Raw genomic sequence first — 27,487 nt, 5'->3', positions numbered from 1 at the left:
GCACAAACAAGGGGCAACAGTGACAACAAGCACCTATTGGGGCTCTGATTTCCTGCATGGAGTTTATTCATTCTCAGACTTAAAGGTTATTCTGTGAATTCTAATGAGCTGCCTGCCAGCTCTCCCTCTCTGCCTGACAGCCTTCCTCTTCCTTTCCAATAACAGATTGATCTGTTTACGCACTAGAACACAGGCATGAAGGAAGATGTCAGGTTTTTGTCACCTGCATTTTTATTTGTGCACCCCTCCTTCAGAATGGCTCATCATGAGCATAAGTTTTTCACACTTGACCACAGGGCAACCTCCTTTGGCCAGAATTGCAAACTTGCCACCTGTCTTTTAAATGGCTATTTTGCTCACTTGTTTCATTGCCTTCTTGTTTTGAGTATTTGGGGGGTGTGTGTGTGTGTGTGTGTCTGTGTGTGTGTCTGCGTGTGTGTAATTTGAGTTTGAAACTCAGGGCTCTGAAAACACCCTCTCTGCAAGATGGCACATTCTATCTTGTAGGTGGGACTAGAACTAGCAACCCTAGGTGCTTGATTGACACAAAGCGTATCTGACAGAGACAGCTTGGCCCTGTTGATGCTGGGGCTATAAGTCTTTGGTTTTAGTCCTCGGAGATCCCCATGGGATTCTGCTCCTACCCATGTAGGCTTCCTGCTTAGATACTGCTTTCCCCTTCCACCATAGGAGTGGAGTGCTTGCTGTTTTGAAAACACCTCTCTCTCCTTTTTAAGCTCTAAACTGCTTTGCTTTCCTCTTCACTTGTCAGCTTTCTCTTTAACCCCTCTTTTCATAGAGTAAGTGCGTTTCTCCTCAGAGTTAGTGAGCCGAAAGAAGCCTGGAGTGATTGCTGAGGAAGAAATCTGCACAGGCACATGGTTCCTAATCCACTTCTGTACACATTCTACACCAAGGCTGGTTGGTACTTAAAGCATGCTACCGAGACCAGGGTATCTCAGTGTAGGCCAGGTAGTTCTGTCAAGAGGTAAAGTATACAACCATCACCAGGGCCTCAGTCAGCAATGTAGGATACAACCAAGTGCTGGTAGCCTCAAAAAGTGAACCAAGTGAGAGTGGTGTGGAGAGCTCCTAAAAATTTTATCCCTACTACCAGAAGGAATAAAGATGGCATTTGGAGGAAGAACAACACATTTTGTGTCTTTTTACATTCCAGTCATAATATGGCTATATAAGGTTCGCAGAATCTGGTGGGACAGAAAGTTTCAGTTGATACACTTCATTGCTCTAAAATGAGATGGTTTCTTGCATCATAAGACATGAGGGCAAAAACTGTCTTATTCTAGATTCCTCCCCCATCTCTCTGCAGCACCTTGCAAATGCCTGGCATATAACTGCACACCAATTCATATTTCCCAAGGTTCCTCAGGGGCTAATAACCACAGTGACAAAGTGTTCTGAAGTTTTTTTAAATGCTGGGTTAAAACAAATTTTTGAAGGTTTTTATTTTCCCCCAGCAGTATTCCTCAGAGTTTTTACCATGCTAACGTATATTGTGCCATTTCAAGAATGGGGGAATGTAATTTGCCACATTTCCCAAACTTCTTTGACCATATAACTCTTTTCCTTGCTGGAGCATCATATGGGACCACCAGTGGACCGTACCCTGGTAAAAGGGTTTATTGAGGGAAGAAATAGTTCAGAGCAGTAGGGAGATCCTAACTCAATGGACTGCCCAAGTTGACTCACAGCCTGTCCCAGTAACCCAAAAGAACTGGGCCAAACCTGAGGATAAGAGCATGGGGTGGAGTTTGAGACTCCCAGGAAATCATTCTTCATGCCTCTTCCCCTCAAGATTTTTTAATAGGCAAAATCAGGTTAAAATGAACATCAACAATTACTCAGAGGTGTATTAACCAGATCCCTAGCTTTTACTTGTCATGTCATCTTGGCCTACCATTTAATTATTTCATCATCATTTGCTCCTTTCACCAGAAAATAGGGAGGAGATTAAAGAACTATAGAGCCATTCACTTAGGCTCATCTAATTCAACCAGTTGTGGTGACTTTTTCAAGGTTGATTTGTAGCAAAACCAGGACTAGAACCTTGGCCTCTTGCCTTGGCCCACTGCTCTTTGCTCTTTACCTTCTTTCCTCTAGGACTCTATGATTTCCTAGCCTGGCTCCTTCCCACAATATTAGGATATCTGATGCAGCCAGAATCTATGCGGTCAAAAGTTTAATGTTTCTGCTGTCCAGTAATTGCTATGTTCAACTGGATGGTGCCCTTCAAAATGTCAACATAAGTGTGAATCTGTACACTTACGAGCACAATGTGTTGATGCAATGAATATTGTAAGAAGTATTGACAATCAGTGTTTGATATAGACATTGCCAATTAGCTAGAGTTGAGTTAGCACTCTAGGCTTCTCTCTACATCCCTGAGTAAGAGAGAGTGGGCTCATTTAATGAAGCCCTAACATTTAGCTAATGTTTCCAATGTCTGCCTGTCAACTCATTGACAGCAGAAGCCTCTTGGAGTATCTTTTCCTCCTCTGGATCCCTGAAGGTGAGATTATTTTCCAAAGCAGCAAAAGCTTTGGTGGAGGTCTAGCTAGCCACAGAAAGTACAAAGAACAGCAGTTACCTTGCAAACTGTTAAAAATGGCAAAAAGATACAAGAAAAAGATCCTCACAGGTCCCCAGGCAAAAAAGGCAAACCCCCAGGTGAGACCAAGTAAGAATGTCAGGCTTGTTGTGCTTTTGAGGTCATGCAGGATCATCTTCTGCCAAGTCCTCTGGCTTTGGGGTGTCATGGAATTCAATTTAGCAAGAACAGTGCAGAACATGGAGAGATTCATGAGAAATACGAGGCAAAAATAAGCCACAACTGAGATGTAAAAGACAGAATCGTCTTTAATCCAACAACTGTAAGAGACAAAGAAGAGAAGACCATTGTGAGATAGAAAAACACAAACTCATAGTTTTCAGTGAGACTCTGAAGATCACCTAGTCAGTTTCATTTCTCCTGAGAACGCCTAGATCTAGAGAGACAAAATCTTGACAGAGTTCACTCACACTCACTGGGGGCAGAGCTGGGACTAGAACCCTAATCTCCTGAGCCCCAGTCCAGGGTTCTTTCCAGCATCTAGTTAGAAATCCTAGAGGATATTTCTGTCCTACATATGCAGAAACGTCTCATTCCAATTCCCTAGGAGGCTACTCTCTTTCTCAACAGCAGAAAAACAAATTATGTATTTCCCCCCAAAGTTGCTCTCACCACCTCCCATCCTACACTTGAGCTTTTATTTGCAGGATGAATTCCGCTTTGCATGATAAATATCACAATAAAAGGACATGAGCAGTGACTGGCTTTTCTGAATGCTATATCAAACAATGATGAGATAATCAGAGTTAATGAAAATGCAACAAAAAGAGGACAGCTCTAGTTGTATTGCTTTCAATATGATGTATATTTTAAACCTCCCACCACAGTTACAGGTTTGGACTACAAAAGGCAACACCGGCCACTGGATTGATTAGTGGTTCTACAGTTTCTATTAAATAAGACATATGTGGTGATTCATATGAACAAATATTTTATCTAATATCATTTCCAATTACTGGAGGTGTTACCTCTGATTTTTGAACACAGACAAGCTTCGCTAATTTAACTGTGTGTCAACTTAGCTGAGACCTCTTTTCCAGAACCGGGAAAATCCCTTGTGGTCATATTGTTCATGTTAGTGTGGATACTTTCATGTATTTGTGAGTTTGTGTGTGCTTGGAGGCAGTGGCGGGGGGAGCTTTTAATTTCCCTAACGGAGACTAATACTTAGGGTTCCTTGAATATCATCTTTAGCCTTAAAGAAGGATATAGAAAACTCTTAAAAAGTGGCAGAGCTATATGTTTGGATAGAGAATCATCTCCAAGACACATTGTTAAGTACCAAACAATGTCTATCTACACTTTGGGTAACAAAGCGTGCAAGAGAGTATCCATACACATTTGATTATTGGTAACAAGAGTTGCATCAGGGGAGAGAAGCTGGGTAGCTGGGGGTTGGGAGTGGGGCTTACTTTTCATCCTCTACCCTTTTGTACATTTGAATTTTGTACCATGTGCATGTATTACTTCTTCAAAATATAATTATTTTTGAAAAAGCTCTTAGTGCAGTCTACCTCTTACTAACCAATTCACACATGAAAGGACTCTTGTCAGGGGGAGTGGAGTTGGTTTTGTTCTGGTTTTGCTTTTGCTTTTGATCTTTGAAGAAGAGCCACCTTTAGACAGAGACTGGGGACCCTTTAAGTCACAAAACAGGCAAGGAGGGAGGATGGAGGAGGAGATGAGATGGAAGGGAAGAGAAAAGAGAGAGAAAGAAAGGGTAATAAGGAATTATAATTAGAAGGCATCTGCTGGAAAGGGCAATAAAATTTTGACCTTCTGGAAACTGTCATCTGAATATGAAAGACAGAGGAGTCTGGGGGGCAAGACCTCCTATATTTGATTCCAATCCAGTGAGAGAGGAAATCTATAGCAAGGAAGAACTTGAGAGGCAATGATAAAAAGAATGGATATGGGTACATAATAAACAATCAGAGTGTCATACGTGGAAGATAAAGTAACACATGGACAAAGAGAACAGATTAGTGGTTACAGAGGGGAAGAGGGTTGGGGGGTGGGCATAAGGGGCAAAGGGGCACATATATATGGAGACTGACACATAATAATGTACAACTGAAATTTCACAATATTATAAACTATTATGACCTCAACAACAACAACAAAAAACTATCAGAGTGTGAAATGAGACTGTGCAGTCTAAAAGACTACATGGTAACTATCTCCAGGCCTGTAAAAGAAGGTTCTAGAGAGGTAGAGCAAAGTGAATGGCTAGTCTCTTGTGGCTGCGGATGAGAAAACCAAAGAGATGGGCTTACACATATAAAGAAAAGAAGAAATAAAGAAAAGAATAAACAGGACAACAAAGCCGAGCCAGTTTGCAAAGGAAAGTGGTGGAGTCTTCTTCAGGGGAGAACTTTGTTGTTGAACGGTAGAAAATGTTTCCAACTCATCTCAGTATGTCTTTATAGTGACCACTCCAACTCTTTCCAACTTCTGTGAGCTTTCTAATCATAATCACAATAGCTGTCAGTTATGTAGCACTTGCTGTGGAACCGGCCACATGCTAAGCACTTTCTATACATGATTTGTCATTTTAATTTGCACACAACGTTGAGAGCAAACATTATTATCCCCATTTTCCAGAGGAGGAAATGGAAGTAAGAGGTAAGGTAACTTGCCCAAGGTCATACAGAGCCCAGGCACCTAACCATCATGTAAGTGTGCCCATGACTGTGTTTAGGTTAGAAAGGCTGAGGCTGAGTCCTCCCTAAAGCCAGCGTCAAGACCAAGCCGTAGGCCTGGAACACCCCACCACACCCTGATGGTCAAGGGCATCACTGTCTGAGAAGCAGAAATGCTGGTACTTACAATGGAGTCTTTGAGCTCAGAATTCCATACAGATCTTTTTTCACACTGAGTATAATTGCCACCATGATCGCTGGGATTCCTAGAGTGGGGAAGCAAGCCAAAGGCATCCCATTAGGAAGCGGGGGAGAAATCCTGATCAATGACTGTGGGCATTGATACATTAAGACACTGTTTAAACGAGCCACAGATGTGCGGGCATCAGAATACCATTGTTTGCAAAATGTTTGTGAATTCTTCCAAGTTAAACATTTCTAGGAGTTCTCCAATCTGCTAAACTAAACAGCATGCCAATGGCTCCAATATAACGCCCACTGGTTATTAAAAATAGCTCAAGTGCCAAAAAATCAACTTGGCAATAGAAGTATCTAGTTCATCGGAATACAAGTTTGCATCAAGCATTTCTTCTCAGATGATGGGCCGCCAATTTTTTCTCCCTTTCTATACCGCCCCTTAGTTCCCAGCATCTTTCTGTCTAGGTCACCTTGGAGGAAGAGCACAGGCAATCAGCTGCAACCTTCAGTGATTTTCTGACAGGGGAGCTGTTTTCCCACTCATTACTAGTTTGACATTTTGACTAGATTGACCAGTTAACAACCAGCCAATTCAGCCAGATTATAATAAAGCAATCCGTTCAGTCAAAGTGGTCAAACGTGATGTGAGTATAGACACAGGGTTTAAAAATCCCATTTCACATACATTTGCAAAACTTAAATGATTTCGTTGTTCCTAACAATGTGCTGCTCCTAAACTGAGTATTACACCCGCACACATTTTAGAGGTTTTGTAAGATATTTTCCAAAGCTGTTCTGACCCCAAGAGTGCCAAACATATGTGTCCTATTCTGTGACAAACAGGACAGTCCTTTCTAACGTGTACATGACATACCTAACACAGTGCCTAGCATGATGTAGATGTTTAAAAAAATACCTGTTGAGGCCAGAAGGGAGGGATGGAGGGAGGCCTCATATTCAAGATGGAAGTTGTGAGGCAGTCTCTAAGCTGTGTTTACATTTTGATAATTAAAACAAAAAAGATCCCTACTGGTTATAAAAAAAAAAGTGGACAAATCTATTGCCTTGGACAGGGGTTTAGATAAAGGAATAAAACCTTTTCAACAGGTTGCTTTGGCATTAGGAAGATAGAACTTCAAACATAAACAGATGCTAATATTTATTTTCCTTACAGTTGATTGCATTGCGTAATATTTATTGATTTAATTTTTTAATTGAAGTATAATTGACATACAATATCCTATTAGTTTCAGGTGTACATCATGGTGATTTGATATTCATATACATTATGAAATGATCACCATGATAAGTCTAGTTACCATCTGTCACCATACAAAGTTATTACAATATTATTAACTACATTCCCTATGCTGTACATTATTTAAATGCTCTGAAACTCCCTGTAGTGGGACACCTCTGCAGTGGCTCCCTGGTGACCTTGCAGGTAGCCATATAGGCTGAGCAGGCAAAGGCTTGAACAGCAGCTGATTTGAATTTTGGCAGGATGCCTTATGATCTTCCACGAATTCAAGAAGACAACAGGCCTATGAGGAGGTGCTCTGAGGCTATCTCCTACTCGCCTGCCTATCTCCTCTGGGAGGCTGTCATAAGACAGTTTCTCATCACCTCCCAGGTTCTGAGGCGGCGTGGGGCTTTGCACCCTGCCCCCCTCACAACAGAGCTGCAGAATATAAAACCACATAGCTTCAGTTTCGAACCGGCTCCTCAGCAACAGGGAATCCCACAGCTTGTGTGGCAGCCATCTGTTCCCTTTCGTTTTGGTGTCATTGTTTATAGTGTGTAGGACAAGGACTTGGGAGCTGGCACCATCAGCTACTCTTCCTTTCACCGTCTATGTAAGTAATCAACTGAATCTGAAAGTGGCTCGTTGTATCTTTACTGGTTGAGCCAGTCAGCCCTTGGCTTTGGCTTGAGGATGTACTTGACACACCCCAAATTTTTCCTGCCTCCAAGTACCAAGCCTTAGCCTTTGCTGCCTCTCCCTGTACCCCAGGAAGTGTGTGGAATGAGAAGATCAAAGAGGTAAGAAGCATGCTCTGGGGGACAGCGACGTTTAAGGAGCAAGTGAAGGAGGAAGGGTCTGAAAAGGAAGCTGAGAATGAATGATAAGGAGGGAGAGGGAAAGCCAGGATTGAGTGCTATTTACAGCCCCTTCACACTTAGCCATATGTGGGTTCTCTGCTTTTTGGATTATTCATGAAGACTCTTCCATAACGTTTTTCAATCTTCTGGTTGACTCAAGGTGAGGGCTGCCAGGCATAAAGAGAAGTGTATTGACTGCTTTGGGCTGTGTTTCTGATGGATTCCAAAGTGTGCTAAAACAATATTTTAGATTATGCTTTAGTATTTGCCTGTCTTTGCTCCCTACGTTAGCATGGATAATAGCATTGACTGCATGTCCAGTGGAAGCATGTACTATGTTAATGAACTCATTAAAAGGATGAGTAGCTAATTGGGAAGCTATTGTCTTCACAAAGGCAGTGAAAGACAAATCTATCTTCCTATGTATCCTATGCATCCCACTTAACATGCATCTCCTATGTGTCCAACGCATTTTCTGAATTCAAAATCTGTTTTGAAAAGGCAAAAAGTGGGGGAGGAGCTGAGCTGTCTCAGAAATACAGGAAAGCAAACCAATGAAGTGACATTTAAATTAGGAAATATTCACGCTGAGATTCATTCCTGGCTTCTTCCATAGGGCAGCAATGAGAGTGACAGTCACGAGGTGTGGTGAGAATCAGGACATGTCTGACCAAGCACCTTTCACACACTGCAAATCCTTTTCCTGCCCCTTAAATAATGTTGTTAGATCATACAGGTTAAAAGTCCAAACTATGGAGACAGACTCCTTGGTTCAAATCCCAGTTATGCCACTTGCTAGGCTGTGTGAGTTTTCGCAAATTACCTAATCTCTCTGTGCCTCAGTGTCCTCATCTATTAAATGAGAATAACGATGAAGCCTTTTCCATAGAGATATTGTAAAGATTAAATGACTACGTAAAGCTCTTAGAACACTGTCTGGCACATGTAAGTGCTACCTGAGTGTTGGCTATTATATCAGTGTTTGTTGCTACTGTAATTTCTACAGAGGGAAGGATAAAATCTGACAGCTTTAGTACTATAGATCTAGCATTTAGCACAGTACAGAAGCAGGTGTTCAGTAAATATTTGTGGACCAATCCCTCACCATAAAGGTTAAAAGTTGAATTTATAGAGCAATATAGGCAGAAAAAGAGATGCACACCCAAACATCAGTGAGGCAATCCTTAATTCCTTACCTATGATAATAACAGAATTTGGTCCCAAATAATTTGTCTAATGGAGCTAGAATTAGAAAGATACACAAGCTTAAAACAGAGCCATCAAGGACAATGGCGGATATACTTACCCCAACCAACTAGACAAAATTTAAGGATATAATTGGGAATGTATATGTTGAAGACCTTGACTAGAGCAAAATACATGTGGACCGCCTCCAGGCCCATCCAAGACAAAGAAACGAGCAGGAAGTAATGAAGTGCCACCGCGGCTGTGACACAAAGTCCCGCTTTCTGAAACGATGACGACCAGGAATTGACCAGAAATACCAGGTTTAGCATCAGTAGTGCTGTGCACAGGTTGATCAGGATTTTGGAAGGATGATCTTTCCGAAGTTTGCTAAAAGAAAAGGCACAATATTTAGTTAGGTATGGTCTCTGTTTTTAATCAAGCATTGCCACATCTTATCTGCATAACAAGTGAAAGAATAAAAGAACTGCCTATTAAAATTAAATTACTCATATTACCTTACAAGTACTGAATTTTAGAATCCCCCACCCTCTTTCCAGGTCGAGTCAAAGTATCCTAAATATAGCGACCTTCACTAACAGGAATAATAATAGCCTCTCTCAATTAAGCAGTCCCTTTTTTTTCTTTTTCTTTTTCTCTTTTGGAGAAAAGGAAGGAAAGAGTTTCCTGGATAGTACAATTCTATCTTCACTCCTTCAGCAGACTCAAGGCTGAATCTACATATGACCAAAGAGCAGGATGACTATGAAAACCATTTCAAGTAGTTACTTGAGTATTTCCAAAGATCCAGACATTCGGCATCATGGAGCTACGACCTTAAGTTTCACTAAGTGATCACAATTGTTCTTTGCGGAAACTGACCCAGTATTTTCCAAATCAAAAAAATACGTATTTCCTTTTCTATTAAATAGTTCTTGATTTAAATTTTGAAATTTTCATGTTGTGTGTGTGTTTAGGTTTTTTTTTTTAATTGAGGTAAATAGTAAAGTACACAAATCTTAAGAATGCAACTCAATAAATCTTTACATACAAATATGCCTAAGGAACCTCCACTGGGATCAAGAGGTACAATATTTTCAACATCTCAGAAGGCCCCTTCATTCCTTCTCCCATTCAGTACCCCCCACTAGAGTAACCAATATTCTAACTTCTATCCCCATAGATTTAGTTTTGCCTGGACTTGGAACTTCATATAAATGGAAGCATACAGTATGTTCTCTTCTTTTTCTTGCTTCCTTTGCTCAACTCTATGTCTATGAGATTTAGATATTATGTTGCATTGTATAGAAGTAGTTCATTCTTTTTTACTACTGTGAAGGATATCATTTTATGAATATACCGCAATTTATTCATCCAGTCAACTGTTAAGGTAATTGGAGTTGTTTCCAATTTTGGGCCACTATGAATGAAGCTGCTGTGAATATTCTTGTATATATCTTTCAACGGATATATGCACTAATTTCTCTCTTATAGTGAATTTTTTGGGTCAACAGTTAGATATATATTTAAATTTAGTGGGTATTGTCGAAGAATTTTCCAAAGTATCTGGGCCATTTTGCATTCCCGCCAGCAATGTATAAGAGTTCCAGTTGTTCCACATCCTTGTTGACACTTGCTATTGTCAGTATTTTTAATTTTAGTCATTCTGGTAGGTGCACAGAAGTATAATTGTGGTTTTAATTAGCATTTACCTGATAAGTAATGATGTTGAGAACTTTGTGATGTGTTTATTAGCCATCTGGGTAAGAGTTAGGTCTAGGCATGGATATCCTCTTTTGTGAGGCACCAGTTCAAGTCTTTTACTCATTTTTAATTGTATTGTCTGTCTTTTGCTTTTTGATTTGTAAGAGTTTTTTATATATTTTGCATACAAGTCTTTTGTCAGATATACACATTGTGAATATCTTCTTCCAACATGTGGTTTGCCTTTTCACTATCTTAATGTCATTTGATGAAAGAAGTTCTTAATTTTAAAGAAGTCCAATTTATCAACTTTTTCTTTTATGGTTAGTATTTTTATATCTTGTTAGAGAAATCTTTTCCTACCCCAACCCTTTTGATTTTATAAAAATCCAATTATGATTTTTTTAAGAGGATCCTTGGTTGTTTTTTTTAACCTGTTCGATTCATAATCTAATGGATCTGAATTCTTCCTATTGTGATAAATAGGAAATTTTTATGAAATTAACAAGGTTATAATGACAACAGCATCCATCAAACCAAATTAAACTTACTCAGAGCAAGACTCTATCAACTTACTGAAAAGCTATGTATGTCACCATCACAACTCCCAGGAAAATGGAGGAGATTCCACATCCAGTGTATGTTATAAGCACTAATATCCGTTCATTCACTGCATCCACTGCAGACCTGGATAAATCCTAGGGAATGCAATGTGTTGTATTTTATACATTCACCAGAGCAAGTTTATGGTAAAATGCTTCCAGTGCTCATTAACAGGAGGTTCCCAGGATGTGTACCATCTCTGCTATAGCTCTTATAAAACAAGAATATGTGGAAAGACATATGGTAAGACTGTATATTGTTTTTTGAGTATGCCTAGTGCAACTTACTGTGTACAGGGCGTGGAGAGCCATCAACAGCACTGGAAGAACATTTAGTCCTTGGTTTTATTGTCATTAACATGTTCCACACTTAAAATATAACCAAACTAATAGATGTGAATTTGAGATGCAGAGTGAATCATTATCTGAACTGAGTGTCCCAAAACACTACACAGAACATCAAAAAAAAAAAAATGTTCCTTTTCCTTGGACCTTACATAACTTTCATAAAATTAAAAGACAAAATGGACCTGAGAGATAGCATAATCCAGTAGTTTCTTAGCCTGAGGACCATAAAAGACTTGAAATGGCATACAAAATTATTTGAATATATGTGTGCATTGTTCTGGGAAGAAGGTCCATAGCTTTCATCAGATGATTATAGAGATTCAAGACGCATAAAAGATTAAGAAGCACTGGTCTACTCTGGTAGTTCTCAACTGGGAGCAATTTTACCTCTCCCCCATGGATATTTGACAATGTCTGGAGACATTTTTGGTTGTCAAAGCTGGGGAGGGTGCTACTGGAATCTAGTGGGTAGAGGCCCGGGATGCTGTTAAACATCCTACAATGCACAGGACAGCCCCGCAAAACAAATAATTATTTGTCCCAGAATATCAGTAGTGTCAAGGTTAAGAAATCTTGGTCTACTCCAATCTTTCACATTTCAGAAGACAACTCTAAGGTCTAAACAAGTGAAACAAACTGGCCAAGATCACGTAGGTAGTTACTGACAGAGCTGGAATGTGAGCCCTGGTCTTTTGACTCCTACTGTAATGTTCTAACCAATTTGGAGAGAGCTAAATAAAATTATTACAATTCAATAAGTATCAGTGGAGCACCTCTTATTTGTTGAATAGATTTGGTAAAAAAAAAAAAAAGAAAGAAAGAAAGAAAAGAAATGTAGAACAGACTCCCAGCCTTCAAGGAGCTTACCACTGGTAGGAGAAACAACTCATACACAACACATTCAGATAACAGTATATAATATATATAATAAAATAATAAGAAAACTAAGGAAGTACTCAGGGGTGAGTGGAGAAGAAGGAACACATTTCAGAGCCATTTTGAAGGAAAATTCAGCAAGTCCCGATGTTAGGGAGGACCATAGGGAAGAAAGAAGATGGAAGAGTTAACAATGACTCTGAGGCTCTAAGCCTGGATATGCGAATTGAGCAGATAACTCTTGTTTGGTTAAGTACTGCAAATATTAAAAAAAAATACTTCTTTCCTACACTGCAATTTGACAATAACTTTTTGTGTGTGTGTGTGTGAGGAAGACCAGCCCTGAGCTAACATCCATGCTAATCCTCCCCTTTTTGCTGAGGAAGACCTGCGCTGAGCTAACATCCACTGCCAATCCTCCTCCTTTTTTTTCCCCCCAAAGCCCCAGTAGAGAGTTGTATGTCATAGTTGCACATCCTTCTAGTTGCTGTATGTGGGACGTGGCCTCAGCGTGGCCGGAGCAGCAGTGCGACAGTGCGCGCCCGGGATCCGAACCCAGGCCGCCAGTAGCGGAGCGCGCGCACTTAACCGCTAAGCCACGGGGTCGGCCCAACAATAACTATTAAAATTAAAAATTTTAATGATCATACCCTTTAACCCAGCAATTCTACTTCCGTCAATGTATCCTACAGAAATATTTACACCAGTGTTAGAAGACAAATGGATAAAAATGTGTATTACAGCATTGTTCATAATGGAGAAAAACAGTAACAACTAACATGCCTACTTATAGTGGATTGGTTGAATTCATTGTGTTAAATCCACACAATGGAATACTATAAAGACATTTAAAACATTTAAGTAGATGGATATATATTTGCCTGAAAGGTGCCCAATATATATTGCCAGGTGAAAAACAAGTGGTAAAAACTGTATAAATAACTTGATCCCATTTTTATAAAACAAAAACATACGTTAATACACACATAGGAAAAGAATCTGAAAGAATATACATGAAGGTGTTAATTTCTTGGGAGGGGGAATAGAGGGACCTTTTCTGTAATGTTTGAATTTTGAACAGCAGGCATTAATTTTATAAGGAGAAAAATAAATATTTGTTTCAATCTGCTCTACTTTGGACGAACAAAGGAGGGGCTTTTTTCCATTTGCATGCCACTTTTCCATAACTTAGTTCACACATATATTCTTGGTCTGTAATTTAATAAAAGTTGTCAAAATTCTATTAAGGAGTGATTGAGAGACAACTTACCATTAAGACTCCAAAATGGGTGAGGTGGTCACACTGACAGATTGTGTAATTTACGTTTGTTTCCTTGACTTTACAGCCTGATGAATTCCATCCACCTCGCCCATCTGCAGGAGGCATAAGGGAATTTCAAAGCAATTTTGTTTTTCTCAGAAATGTTTAACTTTTTATTATATGCACCTTCTGAGAGTGTGTTGTAATTAGTATTATTTGTTAAGACAGCAAGATAGAGGTATAATTGAACACTGAAATTAAATTAAGTCTAATAGGCTAAATTGACTTTTTAGGAACTTTGTAAATGGCATAGCTTCTTTGGCTCTTACTTTTCCCGTTCTTGTACCATACTTCTACAGATTAGGACAGACTCTTGTCATGAACAACAGCCCTGCCACCACGCTGTAGTGACAGAGTAAGGACTGTTTTTTAAAGTAGCACAAACAGGAAATAGTTAGATCTAGAACTTTTTGAAGGACATGAGCTATGGAATATAGGCTGACACTTGAGCCCACTCAGTGGGACTGGAATAAACATCTGAAACAACCAATTCAACCCAGAATTCAAATGGTCTCAAATGCTTTGCACTCAAGCGAGATCATGTTCTGGAGCTCCTTAAGGCCAATTAAAGCCTCTGGTCTACTGGACATCGACCTAGTTTCTCACTCCTGAGCATATTCAGGGTTCTAGAATCAATTCTCATACTTCTGTAACCTGTAGATCTTGGGTACTAGGTCAGATTTAGAGTAGAACCTCCAGGGGAGCACTAGACCAGAGGGCTTATACTAGGGCATGCAGCTAAGTATAGCATGTGGTTGAAATTTGTCCATTTAGGATAACTCTATAGATTCCAGTGGTTCTGGATTCATGGATAGAGGGGTAGGGGCAAAGGTGACCTGGCAGGAGCCCAGCAACTGGCATCAATGAACACACAGATCAACTTATTGAGGCTGTGAGGGACAAAGCTCATCATTTTATCCTGTGAGACTTGGAGGGGACCAGGAAAGGACAGTGCTATCTCTGTTGTAGGAAAGGAATAGTATTCCCACATCCCAGGGAGTCGAATGGGAAGGGAATTTCCCTTTCTCCAAGAATTCCAAGGATACTGAAAAGGGAAAAGTTCCCAGGCAGAGCTTCCACAGGTAAAAGGACTGGTCATATAGCCACTCCTGGCATGCCAGGGAGAATTGACTCTGTGTGACAATTCTCTGAGATTTGGTGATATCCCTGGAGATTCCAGTGGATATGGCAAGCCTAAGAGGAATCCATTCAGTAATCCCTACCCCAATCCCTTCTCCTCTTGTCCCCAACGACTCCTACCCAGCCAAGCAGGAAGGGCCCTTAGAGACCAACCAGGGAGTCTTATCCCCTCAATGAAAAGATAAAAAGATTAGTGACCCAAGAGAGTAAATGGACTATCCAAGATCACACAGTCAGTCTAGAAGAAATGAGGGAAAAAGGGAAGGAGATAATAGACGTTGTAAATCTCCATGGGAAAGCACAGATAAAGAGCCAGATGTTCACTCCTCAACTTTCTTCAAACAGCCCAAAGCTACTCTGCACTAGGTCTTCCAACTTTCTTTCTTCCAGCTTTGCTTACCCCTGAGTTGTGTGATTTTTCTGATCTCCCAAATAAGTCTCTTACCAAAAAGAGAGTTTTTTTTAAACTCTCATGCCCTAATTAGACATAAGTTTCATATTTGTATCTTGGTCAATCAGAGTTCTCTGTAGGCTCTGATAAGATAGTAGCTTCAGTACAACCCCTCTCATCCAACTGCCAAACAGGAAAATGGTCAGGGGCAAAGTCTTGTTGAGAGCCAAGACAAAGCTTGCTAAGAAAAAACTTACTGTTACTCCCAAAGTCCCAAAAGGCACAGAGAACTTGATCATAATTCTAGAAAAAAGAAAAATCAGAGGTAAAACACCTTTCCTTATGATAGTTACCACACAATGACAACTACACACAAGTGTTTTTTCCTCAATGTTTTTCAAACAGTAGACACACACACACATACACACAGACGATTTTTGAGTTGGTTTTAAGACTAACCCCAAGTAACTTGGGATTTACAAGTGAGAAAATAACATGTTACTGCATGGTGGTCTGATATGTGTCCTTTAAAATGTGTGGTAGGTGTTCCTTGTGGAACTTTGGAATTTGAGGCTCACAGCTGAGATCAAGCCTTATGGATACAAGGTTGAACTGTCTCCTCATTAAGCCTAGTGAGCATTCCTGAGGCCTCACCAGCTCCTGCAATCTTCAGGGAACTGGAGGGGGTGAGAAATTGGTTACTGGGAGGTGCTTGGAGGGCTGTGGCCCCAGCAGGAATTGAGAGATTTTACCCATCTACCATGTTTCATTTGGTATCTGTTTTTTTTTTTTTTAATTCCCTTTCCCATTCTTCCTTCTTCCATTCTAGAATTAAGACCTGTGGAAAAGATGCTGTCCCTTATGGTCTTTTAGATTGGGAACGAAGGAAGCTATTAAGATTTCACACTGGACATACACTAACATCAAAGAAAGGAATAGTCATTCATTCTTATACTACAGCTAAATCTGATCAGTTAGTAATATACACCTTATGTTATGCCATATGACTATGGTTTTAATCCTTTGGTGATAAATAATACATATTTTAATGCTCTTCATGGAAATTCAAAGCATAAAAATGTTCAATTATTTTGAATTAAGTTGTTTACCTCACTCAAAAATAAATGGAATTAAATATCATTCAGTGTTATGGAACAACCAAAAGTTCCACCTGCCCCCAGTCACTCTTCGACCAATCTGTCACAGTGCTAGAAGCCCACCATCAGTTATCCCTTTAGGCTAAGACATTATTTCTAGAAGGCCCCAGTTATAACACATCTCTGCTACCTGGAATGGGACAATCTTCATTAAGTCTTAGAATCACATCTGTTAACTAGGCAATTATTTTTAACAGGAAAATCATGGAGGAGTTCTGATGCCTTTTTATTCTGAGATGAAAATGGATATGTTACCTGGTTCCCCTCAATATGCTGCAGAGTAATAACCACTGGGTCAGCTAAGTTTTGAATGGATGTATCGGAAGTGCTGGCACTCACAACATATGTGGTTAATGCTTTAGTGACATTTTTGATCTGTAGATGAAACATATAAGGAAGAGGAGTTCAAGTTCTATATTTCTAATTTCTTGCATGTTAATAATAAATCTAGAATTTTGAAGCACTACACATTAGGTACAGAAACATGGAAAATAAAATCACAAGCTTAGAAGGAATTTTTAGAGGTCATTTAGCTCATCTCCTGTCTTCGCATAAGGTCTCGATTATGCCAAGCTAGAACAATTCATTAATCCATCCATGCATCCAAATATCTACCCAACAAGCATTGGTTTTGCACCTGCTACTCAGTACTGCACTAGCGACAAAGTGAAACTATTCCCTACTTTGATAACTCTCCGGACCCTGACATTTCACAACTAATCCCAGTTCTAACCCTCAACCATCCTCACTTACTTTTTGGGAGCCCCTCCTTACGAGGAACATAAATCCATCACGGGTTAGTTATAAACCATTTCCTGTTCCATCCTTACTGGAGATGGAAGCAGGTTGATCAACATCCAGCTTGGAACAAGTCTCTGAAGATAGTCATCTCCTCCCTAAGGGACCAGGAACTCTAAGGCCAGAGCCTAGACCTTGTGTGTCCTGATGTCCCCCACATGGCCTAGCACATAGCAGGTATTTTATCTTGTACTCACGATGAGCCAGTTACTTTGTTAAGTGCTTTCCACACACAGTGTCTTCAGTACTCAGTGAAACAATATAGGCATTTTTCACATAAACTGAGGCTTGGAGAGGCTCAAAAACTTGGACAAAGATCACACAGCTAGCGAATGATAGGGATGCTTAATAAATGTTGTTTTAAAGGAAACAAAGTAGAATGTAGCCATTGAGATGTGGAGCTTGCTAATTAACAGGGCCAAAGTGCCACATGCCAAGGCTCCAGGAGGCAAGGCAGCTGGGAGACTGCCTCTTCTGGGGCACATGTGAAGAGATGTGGGGTGGGGCAGATGCAAGACAGGAGGGAGAGGAAGCAAAACCTCTGAGGACTTGCCAAGAAAGCCTAGAGGAGATGAGCCCAGATGACGTCCCTTGCAGAGCCTCCCAGGCCACTTTTAGAAGATGCCAAGTCCTCATATTTCTGTGCCCTGCAGCCACTGAGAACTGGGTAATTGTGAATGCAGCCTGGGGCTCCACTAGGAAGCTACTCACTTCCTCTTCCTGACCAGCTCTGTTCATTCAAAGCCAGCCTGATGGTTCAGTGCTCCCTTCCCTGAGGAATTCCCTGGGGTAGCCTGATATAGAGGTAGGTTTGCAGCAAGATATGGTAGAAAGCGCTCTGGCTGACAGTCAAAAGACCAAGTGTTAGCCCAAGCCTTCTTGTTCCTTGAAATTCCCTTCCCCTTTCTGGGATATTGGTAACACAATGGAAGGTGAACCAGATGATATCCAACAACCCTCCCAACTTAGCCTAAGAGATGTAGTTTTCTGTAGTGGAAAGGCCAAAGGAGGAGAAGCACACAGTGACCCAGGACTTAATTAACCTGCTCTCTGGCTTTATTTCCCTTACCTACAAAATGGCGGCCATGCAGGGAAAGGAGCTAAATCATTTCTCACTCTTCCCCCCTTTGTGCTCTAGGCCCAAGTTTTACCTATTTCACTTCTGAACCTCTACAGAAGCTGTTCTATCTCCTGAAACACTCCTCCCTCCTTCTCTTCACCCTCTTTCATTTTCTAGCTCCTGCTCAACATCAGGTCTCAGCTGACACCTGTCTTACACTAGGCTTTTCCTGTCTCTGCTCCCAGAGTCCCTGTGCCATAATGTACTTGCCTAGTGCTTTGTCCTTCTCCCTGAGAACTGCACTAGTGGAGGAGTGGGACAGGAGGTACCTGTTTTCCAAGAGTGGTGTCTTATCAATGATTTTTAAAGTAATATGTTGTAATGACAGTTAAAATTTTGATCAAAAGATGTTAGAGGAAACAGTGTGAAAGCAAGGCTGTGAGACTCAGGACTCAGGGGGAAAGGTAGTTAAAAGGTGGCATCTCTTGCAAGTACTCATTCCTCAACACCCAATGACACAGGTACCAGCCTTGGGTCACCCCCTTCAATGTTAGACCCTTTATATCTCTGTTCTCCCCCATCAGACTGTAAGTCCATGAGGGCAGGCACCACATTTCTCTTGCTCACCTATGTATCCCCAGCATCCAGCACCATGCAAGACACATATTAGGAATTCAATAAATAAATAAGTAACTGCATGAATAAATGAATAAACTGTGTCACCTCCAGCAGGCCCCTTCCCCTTTCTCCGTCTCGATTTCCTCCTTGGTAAAATGAGGATATGGGACACTATTTGTTATAAGGGCCCTTGCAGCTCAGAATTTGATAGCAGGCTCATTCTAATCCTTCCTCATCTGGCACTATGACGTCTGTAGGCTAATTTTCGGAAAGATCTTTAACCTCTTTCAGTGGAAGGTGTTAGTGAATAAAAATTACTTATTAGGTGTGAAATCTATGCAAAACAAGTTTATCTTTTATTCTATGAGACAAGCACAGTCCTTTGAAGAAAGGAGAGAAATTAAGACCAAAATAATGACATCTCAGATGATACAGAGAAATTACAAGCCTACCAAAAGGGTCAGAGTGTTATGAATCACATTCTTAATTTTTATTATAATTTTGTTTATTGGCTGGCTTGTCCTGGGTCCAACCTAATTTTTTGCTGTTAAAAAAAAAGGTCTAATAAATTTATGTCTACTGAAAACATGTTGGGTACCTAGCCCTGGGCTGGGTGCCATGAAAATAAAACATGTCTGAGCCATGACATATGTCACAAACTACTTGGGGAAACAAGTCTAGAAACTAGGCAGAAGTATAAGACAAGAATACAAGCAGAGGTTGGGGAGGATAGCAGGGACTCACAAACTCCAGGCAGGCTTCCTGAGTGGGATTTGAGCTAAGCCCACAGGAATAAATAGAATTTAGATAGATAGAAAGGAGAGAGGCTAGAGAATACAAGGAGAACAGAATGTCCTACAGACATAGCTGAGGATAATGTGGTACGTTTGAGTTGGTGTGTGGTATGGGTACGTGGTATATTTAAGTTGGCCCAGTACGACCTCCCCCAAAATAACTCTGTGAATATTTGACCATTAGAAATTCATTCCTGGGCTGGCCCCGTGGCTTAGCGGTTAAGTGCATGTGCTCCACTACTGGCGGCCTGGGTTCGGATCCCGGGCGCGCACCGACTCACCGCTTCTCCAGCCATGTTGAGACCGCATCCCACATACAGCAACTAGAAGAATGTGCAACTATGACATACAACTATCTACTGGGGCTTTGGGGGGAAAAAAAAGGAAGAGGATTGGCAATAGATTTTAGCTCAGAGCCGGTCTTCCTCAGCTAAAAGAGGAGGATTAGCAGGGATGTTAGCTCAGGGCTGATCTTCCTCACAAAAAAAAAAAAGAAGAAGAAGAAATTCATTCCTTTGGGTAGTCTCTTAGAAAATGCAAACACACCTGGGTAAGTTAATGTATTGACCTCTTAAATACTTGAACTTTGGAGTCAAACAGCCTGCTTTTGATTCCTAGCTATGCCGCTTCCTGGCTGTGTGACCTTGGGCAAAATTACTCAACCTCTTTGTCTTATTCTGTTCAGGCTGCCAAAACAAAATACCACAGACTGGATAGCTTATAAACAACATAAATTTATTTCTCACAGTTCTGGAGGCTGGAAGTCCAAGATCAGGGTGCCTGTACTGTCTCAGTTTCCTGTGAGAAGTAAGTGAGATGATAAGTGTCGATATGAACCATTAATAGCGATCATCATCAACAACTTCCTGCAAACTCTGCTGTCTTCCCAACGGCTGGATGCAAACACTTAGTGGTGCTTATTATGTGCCAGGCAATAATATTCTAAGCACTTTAGATGTATTCACTCCTTTAATCCTTCAACAGCCCAGTGACGTGCTACTATTATCCTGTTTTACTTAGGAGGAAACTAAGGCACACGGAGGTTCAGTAACTTTCCCAAGGTTACACAGGCAGACTATGGAATAGCAGCTTTAAATTCAGCCAGTCTGGCCCCAGAGTCCGTGCTCTTAACCACCACATCATACTGCCTCTCTGTTTTAATAATGGGTGAGGACTGGAGCCCTCAGAGAATGTTCTGTGGAGGCGGTGGGGAGAAGCAACAAATGCCTGCAGGCAAGTGTCCTGCTGGACACCATTAGGCTTCAAATAAATTGGCCCAAGAGAGTGGGCATGTTGGCTTTGAGGAGCCAGGGGAGATTTGGGAGGAAACTGCTGACAAGCTGAAAGGGCATTTCATCAGAACTTGCTGTTCTTTTCCGGCTTTAAAACATCTTGAGGCCTCTGTTTGGTCACCAGAAATCTTTAAGGTCCCTTCCAAAGCTGAGAAGCTGTGAAAATTAAAAACTGTGGAACATCATTAAAGTAGACGTTGATTCATGTTGAGGGCCAGAGGTTGTGCTGGAAGACTTGTGGAATAAATCAGAGAGCATATTCTAAAATAAACAGAACGTCATGAAAATAGCTCATAATTACAATGAGTCACCAGATGTCGGTCCACGACAGTTACCAGAAGCAAGAACTTACCTTAAAGAGTGAAGTTTGGCCAAAGAAATTGAACAAGATGGTCTGTAAGTTGCTAAGAGAAATTTTCTCCTTCAGTGATTTAGGCAAATATATGGAAGCCAAAACTCTCCCCAGAGGGACTTTGCCTAGGTAAACCTGCCAAGAAAAGCCAGAAAATGAAAACTGGAGTCATCAGCCATCAGCTTAAAGTCCTCCTCACCTCCCACCCCAGCCCCAGCCTCAGCTCCAGAGTACCACATGGAGGGCTGAAGGGTGGCAACTAGCTCCACAAGCTATGCTACATCTTTTACACACACACACACACACACACACACACACGCTCTCTCAAATCACAGGCCAAGATGTGACCCAGGTGCACATAAACATAGATGCACACACACACCACCTTTTCCTTTCTAAACCTATCCTTGAGTTTCTCTCCCTTTGATATGCTTCCACCTGAGTATTTATAGAGGTGGAAAAGGGAATGACAAACTAAATAATTTGCCATGATTCTCAGAAATAAATGCCAGTATTCAAAAGCAGACCACCTCCTCCCATATAGTTCTGAGAGGGAAAACACAGAACAACAACAACAAAAAAACAATATAATGACATTAGACACTCACCCCATAGTTTATTGAGCAACGCTTTTGTTAAAAAGTGGGAAAAGTAAGTGAGGCGTTAGGTCTTAGGAATTCTGGAGGGTTATTATTAGAAGATTTTGCTGATTTGATTGGTAATAGTATTTAATAAGTACTGGAACATTTCTGAAAGTGTAAGGGGGCTTTACCAATAATTATACTAGGACCACAGTTGTAAACTTGGACTCTCTCAGGAAAAACAGGGTAAATGGGCACTCTTACATGCATTCTCTCATTTAATCCGTCTATCAGCTCTGAAAGGTGTGTTGTATTATGCTATCAGGAAACGGAGGCTCAGAGAGATTAAGTGACTTGTCTAGGGTCACACAGCTGGAATGTAATTGAATAAAGATATATGTGATTTTGGCCCACATTTTTCTCATTATCCACGCTGCCTCTCAAGGAAATATTATCTAGCTGGGTGTATCATGGGGAGATGAAAGTTCATAGTATTTCTAAAAATGACTTGTGAGCCCAAAAGCCATATGGCTCTTCTCCTGGTGCAAATGAACTCTGCTAGGGCAATCAAGTAGCATGGAGAGGTTATGATTTAGATTCAACATGTATGCAGTTTGGTACCAAGAATGTGATTGGGGTTGGTTGGCTTGTTTCTCCACCCAAGCCTATTATAGAAAACCCCATATGTAACCAAAATGCAATGGGAAGTTAACATCTGCTTTCAGTATGGTTCAGTAGCTCCTAATGGACTCAACCCCCTTGTATATAACAACTATACAAAATAACCATGACTCAAAGGCACTGGAAAATTAACAGAAGCAGACAGATTCTGGAGAAGAGTAGACACTTAGAAAAAGGTAACATCACAAGATGAGTTACTTGTTCTTACATTTTTTAGCCTGACGGCAAGCTGAGACTAATGCTGTGAAGGACACTCAAAATTCTGATAGAAAACCTGCAGTCCTTCTGGCATGAAGAACCAGAGAAAAAAGGTCAGGGCAACCACAGCTACTGGAAGGTCAGGGGAGAATCCTGGAGAGGCAAGAGCTAAAGAAAGGGAGCCAAAATTCTGAGTATAAACTCTGCCTGACCTCTGAACCACATATGTACAGGACAGACTCCAACTAAAGATAAAGGAACTTAGCTGAGATTTGAGCTGCCATCTGAGAGGTAGAATCTACAGTTTGATTCCAAACAAGTTGTCTGGTATAACAAAAATCAATAGCCTTCAGAGGAATATAGTAGAATCCAGAGTCTCCACAACATAACATTCACAATATCTAGAACATAATCCAAAATTACTCAATATGTGAAGAAAAAACAAATGTGCCCCAGTTTCAAGTTAAAAGATAATCAATGGAGATTAACTTTGAGATGATCCAGATGTTAGAACTAGCAGACAAAGATTTTTAAAGCAGCTACCTATAACTACGCTTGAGTATTTAAAAGGAAATATGCTTGCAATTAATGCAAAAGGAAGAAATAACAGAGAAACAGGAGCAAAAAAAGAATAATATGGAAATTCTAGAACTAAAAATAGATTATGAAAATTTTAAAAATTGCACTGGATGGTTTCGATAATAACATGAAGATGACAGAGGTCAGGGAACTCGAAGATAAGAAATTATGCTATCAGAAGAATTGAGAGTAAAATGATTAAAATCATGAACAGTCTCAGCGACTTATGTGACAGCATCAAAAAAATCTTACGTGTAATTAGCGTCCCGAAAGGAGAGGAGAGAAAGAATGGTGAAGAAGCAAGATTTGAAGAAATAATGGTGGAAATTTCCCCAAATTTAGTGAAAGACAAAAAATTTACAGATTCAAGATGCTCAGCAAACCTCAAACAGGATAAATACAGAGAAAGACATGCCTAGGCACATAATAGTCAGACTGCAAAAAGAAAACAAAGGAAATATGGAAAACAATCAGAGAAAAGTGACACATTACACATCACATGCAGGGAAACAAAAATGCAAATGATTACTGATTTCTCATGAGAAAACATGAAGGCCAGAAGAGAATAAAACAACATCTTTACAATGCTGCCAATCCAGAATTCTATCGTAAACAAAAATATCCTTCAAGAATAAAGACATTTTCAGATAAATGAAAACTAGGAAAATTCATCACCATCAGAACTTGTACTACAAGAAATGCTAAGTGACGTTCTTCGAGTTGAAGGTAAATGCTACCAGATGGGACCCTGACCTTCAGAAAGGAATGAAGAGCATTGAAATGATAGATATCTAGGTAAATATTAAAAACTATTTTTTCTCTCAATTTCATAGAACTTTTAAAAGTAATGATTATAACGTCATCCTGTGGGTTTTCTGATCTTCTTAGATATAATATACATGACAACTATAACAAAAGACAGTGTAAATGGATATGTATGGTTGAAGTTTCTACATTTTACGTGAAGTGGTACAATATTAACTCTAAGTAGACAACAAAAATATAAGGATGTATATTGTAATCTCTAGAGTAACCATTAAGAAAATAATGCAAGGAGCCAGCCCGGATGGCTTAGTGGTTAAAGTTCAGTGTTCTCACCGCTTTGGTGGCCTGGGTCCATTTCCCACTCTTGGAACCACACCACCCATCTGTCAGTTGCCATACTGTGGCAGTGGCTCACATAGAAGAACTAGAAGGACTTACAACTAGGATATACAACTATGTACTGGGGCTTTGAGGAGGAAAAAAAGAGGAAGATTAGAAACAGATGTTAGCTCAGGGTGAATCTTTCCCTGCAAAAAAAAAAAAAAAGAAAATAATGCAAATAGATATAACTAAAGAGTCAGAAAAAATTAAAATTCAATTGTAATAAATATTAAAATAAACCAAGAGGCAAGAGAAAAAGAGGAACAAAGATCGGAGGGGCACATAGAAAATGAAATAAAATGGTAGTCCTAACTCCAACCATGTCAAAAATTACATTACATTTTAAAGGACCTCACACTCCAATTAAAAGGCAGATATTTTCAAGATGGATAAAAATATGAAACACAAACGATATGCTACCTACAAGAAGTGCACTTCAAATATGAAGACACAGATAGATAGAAAGCAATTGGATGAAAAATCTATATAAAATAAGAAGAGTAAGTGTAAGTAGATTGGGATGACTATATTAAAATCAGATAAAATAGACTGCAAGACAAAGAGGTTTGTCTTGTTTTATTTGTTTCTGTATTACCAGAAACAAAGAGGGCTATTTCATAATGATAAATAGGTTAGGATTAGAGTTAGTACTAGAAAGACATAACAACATAAATGTGTATTCACTTAATAACAGAACCCAAAATAAACAAGGCAAAATTCAACAGGGCTAAGGAGAGAAATAGACAATTTCATGATCAAAATTAGAAATTTTACCACCTCTCTAAACCAGGATCTAAACAAACATTATCAGCCACTTTGAGGCCTAATTGATATTTACAGTATAACATATCCAACAACTGAAGAATGCACATTTTTTTTCAAGTGCACATGAAATACCAAGTTTTTCAAATGCATGAAACACCAAAATAAGTCATACACTGGGCCATAAAACAAGTCTCAATAAATTTAAATGGATTGGAATTATACTGAGTATATTCTGTGAACAAAATGAAATAAACAAGAAATCAATAATAATAATAATGTATCTTAGATATCCCCCAAATATTTGGTACTTAAAGAACACACTCCTGAATAATCCATGGATCAAAGAAAAAAGTAGAAAATATTTTTAACTGACTAATCATGAAAATACAACACATCAAAATATATGGACTGCAGCTAAAGCAGTGCTTAGAGAGATATTTATAGCTTTTTATGAATATTAGAGAAGAAGAAAGGTCTAAAGTAAGTGGCCTATGGATCGTCCTTAAGAAGCTAGATAAAGAAGAGCAAAGTAAACCCAAAGTAAGTACAAGGAAGAAAATAATAAAGATAAGAGCAGACCAACAAAATAGAAAACAATAAGGAAACTTAACAAAGCCAAAAGTTGGTTCTTGGAAAGGATCAACAAAATTGAAAAATTGGTAGCTATACTGATCAAGAAAAAAAGAGGGGCCGGCCCCATGGCTTAGCGGTTAAGTGCACGCACTCCGCTACTGGTGGCCCGGGTTCGGATCCCGGGCGCGCACCGATGCACCGCTTGTCTGGCTATGCTGAGGCCGCATCCCACATACAGCAACTAGAAGGATGTGCAACTATGACATACAACTATCTACTGGGACTTTGAGGGAAAAAAGGAGGAGGATTGGCAATAAATGTTAGCTCAGGGCTGGTCTTCCTCAGCAAAAAGAGGATTGGCATGGATGTTAGCTCAGGGCTGATCTTCCTCACACAAAAAAAAAGGAAAGAAAAAGAAAAAAAGAGCAAGAAAAGAAATGATCAATACCAAGAATGAAAGAGGGATTATTATTATAGATCAGAAATTGACAAATTGGTCAGCATGCCAAATCTTACCCAGGGCCTGTTTTTCTATGCCTTGAGCTAAGAATGGCTTTTACGTTTCGTTTTTTAAAGAGTATGAAAAGAAAGAGAGAGAGACCGCGTGACAAAAAGAAAGAAAGAGGGAAAGAGAGAAAGAGAAGGAGAGAAAGAGAGAAGGAAAGAAGGAGGGAAGGAGGGAAGGAAGGAAGGAGAGAAGGAGAGAAAGAAAGAGAGAAAGCAGAGAGAGAAAGAAAATAAAAAACGTGCAGCAGAGACTACCTGTGGCTTACAAAGCCAAAATATTTACTATCTGCCTTTTACAGAAAAAGTTTGCTGACTGCTCCTATAAATCCTACAGACATTATGAAATAATAAGGAAATATTATGGACAACTGTTGCCAACAAGCTTGACAAGTTAGGTGAAATAAATTCTTAGAAAAACACAACTAACCAAAACACACAAGATGAATCAGAAAATCTGAATGGCTCTAAATCCATTAAATAAACTGAATTTGTTATCAAAATACTTCCCACAAAGAAATTCCAGCCCCAGAGAGTTTCCTAGTAAACTCTACCAAGCGTTTAATGAAGGAATAACACCAATGTTATACAAACACTTTCTGAGAGTAGAAGAAGGACCATTTCCCAACTCACCTTTATAAAGCCGGCAAAAGCCTAATCTAAAGCTTGATAATGAAATTAGAGAAAAAAGAAAATTCAGGCTAACATCCTTCATGAATATAAGTACAAAAATACTTAACAAAATATAAGCAAGTTGAAAATAGCAATATATAAAAATGATAATACATCATGACCAGTAGGTTTTCTTCCAGGAATGCAAGATTGGTTTAACATTCTAAAATCAATGTAATTCACCATATCAGAGGAATAAAGGAGAAAAGCCAAATGATTATTTCAAGAGATACAGAAAAAGCATTTGACAAAATTCAACAATCATTCACAATAAAATTTTTCAGCAAACTAGGGACAGAAGGTAACTTCCTCAATCAAATAAAGGGCACCTAAAAAAACAAAACAGAACAAAAACATTGCTAACATCACAGTAACGGTAAAATAGTGAATACTTTTCTCCTAATATCAAAAACAAGACAAAGATGTCCACTTTAACCACTTCTATTCGACATTTTATTGGAAATACTAACATTAAAATAAGGCAAGAAAAGGAATAAAGATCAATAAGGAAGACCTAAAACTGTCTCTACTGTCAGATGACGTTGGCTTACATAGAAAGTCCTAAGGAATCTCTAAAA

General features: G+C 39.7%; 1 protein-coding gene across 1 annotated transcript in view; it reads right to left on the bottom strand.

Annotated features, from left to right (window-relative positions):
- The window catches only part of ADGRG4 (adhesion G protein-coupled receptor G4), a 98,886-nt gene that overhangs the window by 8,291 nt on the left and 63,108 nt on the right, over nt 1–27,487 (bottom strand). The window contains 8 exon segments of the mRNA XM_058535121.1: nt 2,609–2,889; nt 5,459–5,537; nt 8,879–9,147; nt 11,038–11,159; nt 13,558–13,661; nt 15,397–15,442; nt 16,552–16,671; nt 21,211–21,345. Of these exon segments, the coding sequence (XP_058391104.1) occupies nt 2,609–2,889; nt 5,459–5,537; nt 8,879–9,147; nt 11,038–11,159; nt 13,558–13,661; nt 15,397–15,442; nt 16,552–16,671; nt 21,211–21,345 (1,156 nt within the window).

This window comes from Diceros bicornis, chromosome X (assembly GCF_020826845.1).
Source record: "Diceros bicornis minor isolate mBicDic1 chromosome X, mDicBic1.mat.cur, whole genome shotgun sequence".
Lineage (NCBI taxonomy): Eukaryota > Metazoa > Chordata > Mammalia > Perissodactyla > Rhinocerotidae > Diceros > Diceros bicornis.
Note: the sequence above shows the minus strand (reverse complement) of the source record. Positions and strands in the feature narration are given on the sequence as shown.